The following is a 12,824-nucleotide window of genomic DNA, read 5'->3' as shown; positions in this document are numbered from 1 at the left end:
TGTTGAACACCACCAAATTTTTATTGTAGACTTGTCCTTTGCTTTGATTTTTGAGACTGTTAAAGGGTATAAAGCTATATCTGAGGAGATATTTATATAAAATTTATAACCAGGAAAAATTATTTCTGTTTCCATAATCATAATGTTGATTATTTAATGAGTTATAGAATGTCTTTCTTATGTTACACACACAAATATTGTACCTTAACAAAATAAAACAAGAGCCACCGCCGGGCGGGGGCAACGCTCGACTTTTTACTTTTTCTAAACGCAAACATAGAAAGGTTTGAACATATATTAACGTTTCCTTTTTATAAATTTAGTTGGTCTGTCTTTTCACATTAGTTTTCTTTATATATTTTGTATATATATGAATAGAAATATTAAGCATATTTCTAAAAATAGCAACAGTACGCAATTTCTTAAAATAGCAACATGACGCAATTTCTAAAAATAGAAAAAATGACGCAATTTCTAAAAATACAAAAAAATGACATAATTTCTAAAAATAAAAAAATGACATAATTTCTGAAAATAAAAAAGTGACACAATTTCTAAAAATAGCAACAATGATGCAATTTCTAAAAATAGAAAAATTGACGCAATTTCTAAAAATAGAAAAAAGACGCAATTTCTTAAAATAGCAACAATGACGCAATTTCTATAAATAGCAACAATGACGCAATTTCTAAAAATAGAAAAAAATGACGCAATTTCTAAAAATAGCAACAAATTCTAAAAATAGCAACAAAGACATATTACTAAAAATAGAAAAAAATGACACAATTTCTAAAAATAGAAAAAATGACGCAATTTCTAAAAATAGCAACAATGACGCAATTTCTAAAAATAGAAAAAATGACGCAATTTCTAAAAATAGCAACAATGACGCAATTTCTAAAAATAGAAAAAATGACACAATTTCTAAAAATAGCAACAATGACGCAATTTCTAAAAATAGAAAAAATGACGCAATTTCTAAAAATAGCAACAAATTCTAAAAATAAAAAAATGACGCAATTTCTAAAAATAGAAAAAATGACGCAATTTCTAAAAATAGAAAAAAAATGACGCAATTTCTAAAAATAAAAAAATGACGCAATTTCTAAAAATAGAAAAAATGACGCAATTTCTAAAAATAGCAACAATGACGCAATTTCTAAAAATAGCAGCAAATTCTAAAAATAGCAACAATGACGCAATTTCTAAAAATAGAAAAAAAAATGACGCAATTTCTAAAAATAGAAAAAATGACGCAATTTCTAAAAATAGCAACAATGACGCAATTTCTAAAAATAGAAAAAAAATGAAGCTATTTCTAAAAATAGCAACAATGACGCAATTTCTAAAAATAGAAAAAAATGACGCAATTTCTAAAAATAGAAAAAAATGATGCAATTTCTAAAAATAGAAAAAATGACGCAATTTATATATATATATATATATATATATATATATATATATATATATATATCTGTGTGTGTGTATATATATATATACATGCATATATATATATATATATGTATATATATATATATATATAATATGTATGCATATATATCTATTTGATATATATATATATATATATATATATATATATATATATACACACACACATTTATATATATATATATAATACATATACTATACATACACACACACCAATAAATGCACAATCTGAGAAAATTCAGTAATATAACCTTCAAGGTCAAGGTCATTAAAGAGCCCAAGCAAATTTGGGTTTGATAAACAACAAGGTCTGGTTCTGTTATAATATGAAGTTTATCCCTTCAAAAATAGCAAAGTTACAGTCAGTTACCGCCAAAACAATGAAAATTTCAATAATTTGACCTTCAAAGACAATGTCATTAATGAGTGAAGGTCAAGGTCTTTCGGTATATTTTTAACAGTTATCTTTGAAGATTATTATGTTCAAGTTTGAAGACAATCCATTCAAAAATAACAAAGTTACAGCCAATAATAGCCAAAAAAATGAAAATTTTCAATAATTTTGACCTTCAAAGTCAAGGTCATTGATGAGTTGAATGTCAAGGTCTGACTGGTTATTTTTAAGGGATATCCTTGAAGATTATTATGTTCAAGTTTGAAGACAATCCATTCAAAAATAACAAAGTTACAGCCAATAACAGCATAAACAGGCAAAAATTGGACTTTTAACCTTGAAGGTCAAGGTCATTTATGGATGAAGGTCAAGGTTAGTGTGGTCTACTGAAAGGTCTTGTCCCAAGGGTTGTTGTGGCCAAGTATGAAGACAATACACCAAGAAATAAAAAAGTTATGATCCAGGTACAAGTTTTCGGACGGCAACGGCAACGGCAATGGCAACGGCAACGGCAACGGCAACGCCGACCTGACTATAACAATACCTCTACTTTTTTTTTCAAAAAAAAAAAAGTCGAGCTAAAAAATGTTTAGGAACAAAAAGAATATGCTTCTAATTTAAGTACAGTTCTAAACTGTTAGCATTATTTAGTTTGTTCTTATTTCAAAATTTTTTTCTAAAAGTTATGAAAAGTCTTATCCACATTGACATATCCATACAAAATACTTAGTAGGGTAAGGTTTAAAAGTAAACACAACAATTTCTTTACACAAATGAATCCAAAATCACTCGTATTTTAATATTAACCCACAGTGGTAAAGGGTAATTCATTCAATGTCAGTGGCCTTAATTATTCTACCACAGATACTGGAATGTTTGCAAGAGGTCTGACTTTGTTGTCACTATCTTCAGAGGAATAAAACCAGTGGAAATATCAGACCAAACATAAATGAATTCCCACTAAAATCACAATTTTAACTTTTTCATGTACATGTACTAGTTCTAATAATCGTTTATAACAAACTTTCAGAATGTTAAAATATAATGCTATATTTGAATGCTAGGTGTAAGACAGTTTAACTCATATGGTAACAAGCCCTCAAATTATCATTTTCTGAACAAACATATCAAAATATATCACATGAAGCAAAATGAGTTATAATCAACAAAAAAGCTCACATTAAAACCACATCTGGACAGGAAACAACTTTATAAATAACAACTCATTATCATTTTATTAAACAGAGTTAAGTAACAAAAAAAAAATGTTTGAATTTTTTTTAATAGATAAACACATGCAAATATACTCAAGAAATACCAGTTAGTAAAACTAAATGAACAATATCTGCTAATATAAGTAGAAAAAGTGACAGGATATATTTACAACCAGGTTTCCTACCAAAGTAACATACTTAACAACAAGAGGGCCATGATGGCCCTGAGGTCGCTCACCTGTATAAAGGCACCCGGAGCGGGGCCAGTTTAAACCCCAGGGCTTTTATTTAAACAAACTTGGAAGACACCCATTAGAAGATGTTTCACGATGTTAAGTTTTTACTACACACATATAATGAAAAACAACAATCTACCCCCCTCCTCCGCCCCCATCCCCCTTGGCAGGGCCAATTTTAACCCAAGTTCTTTTATTTGAACAAACTTGGTAGACACCCATAAGAAGATGTTTCATGCTAAACATCTAAGCTCTAGCTCATTGGGTTTTTTTAAAAGATTTTATAAGTTATTACTATACACATATAGTTAAAACCAATGACACCCCTGGGGCGGGGCCAATTTTGACTGAACAAACTTTGTAGACAATTACTAGAAGATGTTTCATGCTTAATATCTAAACTCTAGCTATTTGGGTTTTTTTAAAGAAGATTTTTAAGTTTTTGCTATACAAATATAAGGAAAATCAATAACACCCGGGGCGGGGCCAATTTTGACCCCAGGGCTTTTATTTGAACAAACTTTGTAGACACTCACTAGAAGATGTTTCATGCTTAATATCTAAACTCCAGCTATTTGGGTTTTTTCAAAGAAGATTTTTTAAGTTTTTGCTATATAGATAGAAGGAAAATCAATGACCCCCTGGGCGGGCCAATTTTGACCCCAGGGCTTTTATTTGAACAAACTTGGTAGATACCAATTAGAACATGTTTCATGCTAAATATCTTAGCTCTAGCTCTTGGGGTTTTTTAAGAGAAGATATTTTAAGTTTTTTCTTTCGGTTGCCATGGCAACCAGAGTTCTGCATGGAATTAAATTCTTTGAACAATTTTTAAAGGTGACCACCAAAGGAACATTCCTGTGAAGTTTGGATGAAATTGGCTTAGTGGTTTATGAGGAGATGTCATTTAAAGTAAAAGTTTACGGACGGACAACAGGAATGGACGGAAGGACGCCGGACAAAAAGCCATCACAAAAGCTCACCCTGTCACTTTGTGACAGGTGAGCTAAAAACAAGGGGCCATAATTCTATTGACAATAATAGTTCTGAGAAATTTTGGTTAAAATCCCTTGAGAAATGTATAAGGAGTTGCTTACAGATAAAATTGTTAACACCAAGCCACTCACCTACTGACATACAAAACAAAAATCGAGTAACCAGCTTTTTCTGTCTGAAAACCTAGTAAAAAGTCAAATAATCTTAACTTGGATGGCCTATTGGTCTGGACCCAAACTGAACAGAAGATATATGCTATTTTTAGCTTTGGCAATCATAACAAAACTAGGATGGAATCATAGAAGTATACTACTGGCAAATTTTGATGCGTTTTTCCAAGATCATATGTTCTATGGGCAATAAAATTTGGAGGCTCCATCAGGTGCCAGAACAAGAGCTGTCGGTAGGACAGTAACGCTCGACTATTCTTAGTGCTTGACAGTAAAAGAGCCTTGATAATGTAAAATTTTCTAAGTTAACAAAAGGGCCAAATTTTCCTTTAAATCCATGTTACTGTTATAGGCCTTGAAGAGAGTCCTATTATGCTCTAAAAGAAGAGTATAAAATTTCAACTTGTTTCAAAGCCAGATGTCAATAGTATATGAAAATATCTGAGGTGGTATGCAAACTTTAATGTAAATTCTAAGTCGAAAAAGGGGCATAATTCTGTCAAAATGCTTGATACAGTTATCTCCTCCTGTCTACAGATTGGGGTCATGATTGTGAACAAGTGTGCAAATGTCAATGGACTTTATAAATATTTGAGGTATTACAAAAACTTTAACATAAGTGGTTACGCCGACGCTCGGGTGACTACAATAACTCTACTTATTCTTATCGAATAGTCATGCTAAAAATTCTGTCTATCCTAAAAAGTCAGGATGAGTAAAAAACTTTTATAGTTTGCTGTAACTCTGTAAATAAATGATCTAACAAAATAATATAAAAACAAATATACTGTAACATAATACAACAAATAAATTATAATGGTGCTATATAAAAGTGTTTCCTGAATAAAATATTGTTGTTTTCTTCCATTAGATGTTCAGTCATAGTCATGGTGCTGGACTGCAAATGTTCACAGCCAAGAAAACAATGGTAGTTTTTTGCCCATTAGATGGCGCATTTATAATACAGGTACTCTACTCAACAATTTCAACAGCTTTTATACATAAAATTCTGTCCAGGAAAATGCTTTATCAAATAGAGGAATGGTTTTGAACATTTTGTACCACAGGATGGCTAATTGATAAAAACCTTTTAAGATTTGATTTTTAATTTTTTTTTTTAACAATCATGAGTTTTGCTCTGAAGAGACTTTATTGTAATTTATGACAAACTATTTTCTCCACTAAATTTGTAAATATTGAACATGTCCCAATTAGACTCAGATCTGTCAATTGTTATTTTAACAGGGTTTTCATATGAAAAGGGGAAATTTGAGCATCCAACAATAAAGAGTCTAATTAAACTGCAGAGATTGACGTACAAGCTGGTTTGACTTCATACTGGTGGAATACAGGTTTGTTATAAAGAGGTCACTGGTGGCAAAAATGACCGTCTCAAATGCATTTTGGTCCTCCTCAAAACTTAGAAAACACTCTTTTGTAGATGTCCACCTCAAATTCAAAATAGACACTGTCTCAGTAAAATTTAAATGACACCCCTGGGGATGGGAAACTCAAAAATCACAAGTATCTATAGAGTTAATCAAATAATGAACCAAGTGCATTGCATTATGTGTGTACAATAACATGCTACAGAACAATACCTAACTCACCAAGCGATCTTTCAGCCCCTCTATAGAACGTGACGACTACACAAACAAACATATTTGTTAACTTTCAATCCAGTATACATACAATTATATATAATAATAAGCCACAAGAATTAGGCAAATCATAAAAAAATCTAGGGCTCTCAAATGGTTATAATATAGGTTAATGCTAAGGTTATAAAGTAAACAACTACAAAAAAAGTCACTTAGAACAAAAAAAAAATCACATAGATTTGATATTTGATATCTTATTTCTATACCCTCGACTTATAGCTCTACCTTACTGGACTTAAGCAATGGACTTGTCTCACTTCAAATTTGGATTTTTTCATTGTTACTTTTAAGATATCAATATATATATCTATTAATATTTAGCTGCCAGAAGTATAGAACTTCGTCACACTGCACGATTCCTGTTAACTTCTAGTCAAAATGTGTACTACATTAGTTTATTCCACCACTGGGGGACAGTTGGGACTCTTGGATTTACACACTTTAGTAAAGGTCCTTCCAAGTATTGAGATTTGGACACAACCAATACATGACTTGGCAGTACATGGATAAAATTTCTTCTGAATTCCCATGCCTTTATCAGACCTGAGGGAGTGATGTTCACTATATGCTGGTCAGTAACCATTGTGAAAAAAAAAATGAAAAAAAAAGAAGACTGAAATGGTCATTTCTGGTCATTGCTGTTTTTGCAAATTAAATATTTCTATCACTATCACATACCTTGACTTGTGCGTAGGCAGATTCCATCTTCCCTTCAACAGACTTGAAAGTTTGAGAGTTTCTGTAAAATTGAAGATAATGAATACATGTTACAAGCCTTGAGAGGATTTTTAAATGATAATTCCCACGATGATTGTAACCTAGTGAAGGCGATTCTTTATATGTATGTTTGTGCGTGTGTACTCTACTATTACTGTTTAATTTTTAACAGACTTAAAAGCTAAAAACTTTATTATATAAGCAAATTTTGTCATACATGTAATTTAATGCCATAAAATGAGCCGTGTCACGACATAACCAACATAATGGGTTTGCGACAAACATGGATCCAGACCAGCCTGCGCGTCCGCGCAGTCTGATCAGGATCCATGCTGTTCGCTTACAAACCCTATAACAAGTACAGAAACTGACAGCAAACAGCATGGATCCTGATCAGACTGCGCGGATGCGCAGGCTGGTCTGGATCCATGCTGGTCGCAAACCCATTATGTTGGTTTTTTCATGGCGTGGCTCAAATTAAGTTTGTTTGGTTTGAGCACCTATTATTTTATGCTTGATTGGAGACACTGATACAGATGATTTGTTCATGCCGCCTTACCTTAAATCACCTAATTTTCTAGACACAGTCGAGCCAATACCCGCCACCACTGTAGACGTCTTCTCAGCTGCTGATTTAGCCGCTGCGGATGTCTTCTGATATCTGGAAATAGAAAAAAAAAATTCAACTTCTATAACACATACAGATGCACAATGAAGTAGCCTTGACCCAGCTTAAACATTGCCTTATTATGAGGAAAAATCTATTTTTAGCCCCAATGACCTTGTATTATTTTTCGTGTCCTTCAGAATCATTGTCTCAAATACTTTTGTATTTTATTTTTGTAAATGTACATTGAACAGTGCATAGAACAGTGCCAGGAGGGGCATGCAAGATTTTGCTCTTTCTTTATCTCACATAAACAGGCTCAATATAACTGGGTTCATGACTTTTATATATTTCTTTTTGATTTTCATTGCTGGTGAAAGATCAGAATCCCCTTTCTTGTTTTTTTTACTATGAAATAATAGACCTGAAACTGCCACTCAACTGTAAAGGCCATCTGAAGGTAAATAATGCATCAATTTCAAGGAAATCAGTCAATAAATGGATGGTGCTTTAACAAAATATAATATGAAGTAGGGAGACAGGATAGTTTTGAGAAGGCAGATCAGATTGTGAATCAGCAAACTGCTTGCTCAGCAGAACAATATCATGGAGCATGATGCTAATGTAGAATGTTTATTTCACTAATACTTAATCACCATCATATGCTGAATCATCATTATTGTCATCATCTATAAAAGAAATCTATATTGAACCTACTTTAAACACAACTTTCGTCATACATTGTACATGTACTTTATTTATATAATGGATCTATCCAGCTTTGCATTTGGAACAGTCCATTGTTTGTCTGGTGTATTTCACTACCAAAATGCTGTAATCTCATACCCAAAAAGTATAAGTAGCAGCAATAATGACAGTCAATAATAGAGTAATGTCAATTAACACTTACATAAAACCTGACCAGATTCTAAACTAATCAATGCTTAAAATTTGTGTTTTTAGAAATTATCCCTTAAATTAACAATGGATAGTTCTTAAATCAGAAAAGGTCAAGTCCATTACAAACTAGAAATGTGTCCATAGGACACGGATGCCCCCACACGCCACTGTTTTGTCAATCTTATGACTCTAGGTCAAATATTTTTTGGACTACATGTGCCACAAGTTGAAAACTAAAAATCAAGAAAGGGCCATAATTCTCTTAAATTTGGTCGCAGCAAAAATTCCTTCCTTTACTACTATCTACACATTAAGGTTGTTAATCCCTGGAAGTTTAAACAAAATCTGCCATCCGGTTTAAGAGGAGTTGCGTTCACAAAATTTCTACATAGTATATAGTGAAAAAATCAACAAAGGGCCAAAATTCTGTTAAATTTGGTTGCAGCAAACTTCCTTCCTCTACTGCCATCTACACATTAAGGTTGTTTATCCCTGTAAGTTTAAGCAAAATCTGCCATCCGGTTTAAGAGGAGTTGCGTTCACAAAATTTCTACATAGTATCTAGTGAAAAAATCAACAAAGGGCCATAATTCTGTTAAATTTGGCCGCAGCGAAAATTCCTTCCTTTACCACCATCTACACATTAAGGTTGTTCATCCCTGTAAGTTTAAGCAAAATCTGCCGTCTGGTTTAAGAGGAGTTGCGTTCACAAGATTTCGGGACGTACGGACGGACTGACGGACGGACAAGTGCAATGCTATATGCTCCCACATTGTGGGGGCATAAAAAATCAGCAGGGTAAGGGTTAAGAAATAAACAAGGTCCAAGAAAATTTAAACAAAATATTGCCCAAAATGCAAACAGTAACAGAAAATAAATGACTGATGGCTATCATATTATCAAGAAGTTAGTCATGTGATTAGTGTATTATATAATAACTACATATACGAAAGATAGAATGTTCATGTAGGATAAAGAATAACTTCACAGCACAATGTTACAAATGAAAACAAATCAGTGTTATCAGAGATTAATTGTCACAGTGAATTTGCGCCTCAACTGGATCAAAGCCATCTCTAGATTACAAACCTACTGAGTTAAGTGATCGTACAGATAAAGGAATAGGAAATCATTTAAATTGTAACTCCAGGTTAGAGAACCAGAATGGAATATGATTTTCTATGTGATTACAACGGCAAACATAAAATCCTGAGTACAAGTTATATACTACACATTCAGTCTGGCAATGTAGTGAGATGTTTCCTCTATAATAATTTCTAATTCTTTTTATTCATTTTTTTTTTAAATTGATTTTCATTTTTTCCCTTGGGTTTAAAATTACACTGACAAGGGTTAAAGTCATATAGTGACATTCCATGTTTTCTCAAAGAGGAAAGCATCATATTTGCATTAGTCATGAACAAACATACATGTATCTAGTATTGTTAATTTAACATTGAACTTTGGATTGCAAATATATTTATTACAATATAATAATAATATATATTGCTGTCCTTGTTCTGAAGTTGGTTTTTAAGAAAAAAAAACTTATGGATTCAAGGAAAATTAGGAATCCCTCTTGAGTGTTACTTCAGAAAAATGTATTTTTTATGATCATTGCTTTTTAGTACTAGTAGCACCATCAAATTTCCATCAATGTATGTAATTTCCTTACATAGAAAAATTAATACAATGTCACTGGAAAGATCGACACTTACAGTGATGAGTATATTGTATTTGGCTTGTTCAATACACAATATATATATATATGTTGAAAATAATATGTAGTTAGCCATGTATAGAAACTGTATATATATATCTTGTTGTAAGTAAGTGCATATCTTGTTACATCGCTGGTGAATACAAATGTGGGGCAACACTTGTAAACAAGACAACTTTCTTGCATGGCACTTATTAAGATTATTATTTTAAACATGCCTAAAATTCAAATCTATACGAAAGGATCAATATCATTTAAAAATAATTACAGACAATTCTATAATATATTACACAAGGCCTTCCTTTTTTTCGTCAAAAATTAAAATCTTAAAGTCTATTTTGAGAAGAATTTTTGAACATTCTTGTCCCACTTTTGGGCTAAATAACTATACCCTTGCAAAAAAAAATCATATATCAAAACATAAAATTTGTCTCCACTTAATTAGGTCCAAAATTAACCATAAGCTTGCTTGTGGTAATTGATTCTATGCAGCCGGTCCAGACCAAGAAAATGCAACAAATCTGCAATCTGATCATGGTCTACACTTTTCGTTCACTATTTAGTCAGTACATGTATTTATTTTGAAATTTTTTTAAAAGTAATAATGAATGGTTTTGTGAAGATTGAAAGTTGGGTAACACCATTTAAGATATTTAGCATGGTAAGAGTTTAAGGATTACTGCTCATTTGTGAAAATGAAGAGAGAGAGAACAGTTTATAGTGCATTTACTTCCATGTGTTACCATTTCCATGTGGCATGTGGTATGTTCACCATGTGGTATATCCCTTGTATGTCCGCAATTTGGTATTTCCAGTATGGACCAAATAAAGTTCAACTTTACATATTATATTACATATATGTACTCATAGGATATTAGTACTGAAAAGGCCAAAAACAAGTGCCCTGTCTAGGTATCAGGGAAGGAGATCTTTAATACAATAAAATAGACACAAACAGAAAAACTACACACATAGATTCCTGCTACAGCATGCTACATGGTGCAACTTACGCTGGGGATTGATGTAACTTCTCGTTAAGATCATGAAGCTTTTCATTTGTCTTTTGGTATCTGTCGGTGCAAAAATAAATACTCACAAAAATATTCGAAAAAAAAAAAAAAATATATTGAACAATGAAATGATAAGAATATAAAACATTCAATGATAAAATGATGACAAAATAAACATGTCGGATGGATTGTGATTTTTACCCTTTATTCTGCTGAAATTGTGCAATGAACTTGCCATGCTTTGAATATGGAGTAGTTCATTAGCAGATTAACAGATACCAGTATGCAATACCTTTTTACTTTAAATCTTAACCCTTATCCTGCTGAATGAATAAATTTGTTATGCTTAAAATTTGGCATATTTAATGATAAGATAGAAATATTAAAATATGAACAATATGAGGCAGGTTAAACAGTGAAGAGAGCCTGGCCTGCGTTTCATGGAGAGTCCTAAGTTAATCCTAAATCCTAGGACTTATGACCAACTTTAGGAGAAAAAGTTTTTGCACTTAGGACCGTTTCAAGTAACTGTCCTATCTTTTGTCTTAAACTTAAGACTTATGACCAATTCGCTCTCCTGAAAAAAGTTACAAAATACAATGGCACGCGCATAATCCCGGATTGGATTTACTATGTAATTTGTTATAGCAAGTACAACAAGAGCTGTCCGTAAGACAGCGCGCTCGACTTTTTTATTGCTTGCCAATAAAAAAAGTTTTTGCAGTAAAAGGCAATACAAGAATCTCTGTATTTTTAAAGTGAACAATGGCCATGAGCATTAAGATATTTAGTGAAGAATTATTTTATTATGACATAATTTATGGTAAAGTGAACAAGTGGATAGGAATGAATTTTTTTAGATTTTTTAAGTTTTTTAGTGCTTGCCTATAATACAAAACATTGACAGTTAAGGGCCATAATTCAAATAAAATCTTTGACAGAATTACCTTCTCCTGGACATGTTTGGGAATCATGATTGTAAACAAGTATTCCAACTTTCAAATTAATATCTCAAACAGTTCAGTCAAAAAGTGGACTGGTACTAAAAACTTAACCAAGATTCTAAGTCGATAAAAGGCCTTAATTTTTAAAACAAATCCTTGACAGAGTTACCTTCTCTTGCGTACAGATGGGGGTAATGATGTGAAATAGCATTAAAAGTTTCAAAGCAATATCTCAAAGGGTTAAGGCAATAAGTGGATTTTTACCCATATTCAATGTATTTTCTAAGTCAAAAAGGGGCATAATTCTGTCAAAAACCTTGACAGAGTTATGTCCTCTTGTCTGTTGATGAAGGTCGTGATGGTAAACAAGTATGGTCAGTTTCAAAGCAATACCTCCAATGGTTTTGAAATAAAGTGAGGTGGTACAAAAAACTTAACCAAGCTCAATACACTTTCTAAGTCAAAAAAGGGCCATAATTCTGTCAAAAACCTTGACAGAGTTATGTACTCTTGTCTGTAGATGGAGGTTATGATGGTGAACAAGTATGGTAAGTTTCAAAAGCCATACTTGTAATACTTCTGAAATAAAGTGGGGTGGTACGAAAAACTTAACCAAGGTGTGACGCCAACGCCGACGCCGACGCCGGGGCGAGTAGGATAGCTCCCCTTTTCATAGAAAAGTCGAGCTAAAAAGTAATGTATTGCCTTCTTATCATGTTGAGTGAAAATATATACCATATTTCACGAAAAACGATAAAGTAACCATTTTATTTTAATTTTATAGTAAAAAAAAATAGTTACCAACC

At 32.2% G+C, this 12,824-nt stretch overlaps 1 protein-coding gene across 4 annotated transcripts in view; it reads right to left on the bottom strand.

The window, feature by feature from the left end:
• LOC132747383 (tumor protein D54-like) overlaps positions 1-12,824 on the bottom strand; it is a 47,941-nt gene that overhangs the window by 5,295 nt on the left and 29,822 nt on the right. For 2 of the 4 annotated variants that reach the window (XM_060736750.1, XM_060736746.1), the window contains exons 4-7: positions 11,075-11,134; positions 7,397-7,498; positions 6,799-6,859; positions 6,070-6,105 (exon numbers count right to left, since the gene is read on the bottom strand). In XM_060736750.1, coding sequence (XP_060592733.1) covers positions 6,070-6,105; positions 6,799-6,859; positions 7,397-7,498; positions 11,075-11,134 — 259 coding nt within the window. The remainder of the gene's footprint in view (positions 1-6,069; positions 6,106-6,798; positions 6,860-7,396; positions 7,499-11,074; positions 11,135-12,824) is intronic. The other 2 variants (XM_060736749.1, XM_060736748.1) reach the window with 2 other exon arrangements.

This window comes from Ruditapes philippinarum, unplaced genomic scaffold, assembly GCF_026571515.1.
Source record: "Ruditapes philippinarum isolate M1 unplaced genomic scaffold, ASM2657151v2 ctg4056_1_1_1_1, whole genome shotgun sequence".
Taxonomy (NCBI): Eukaryota; Metazoa; Mollusca; class Bivalvia; order Venerida; family Veneridae; genus Ruditapes; species Ruditapes philippinarum.
This window is presented reverse-complemented; position numbering and strand designations above follow the sequence as displayed.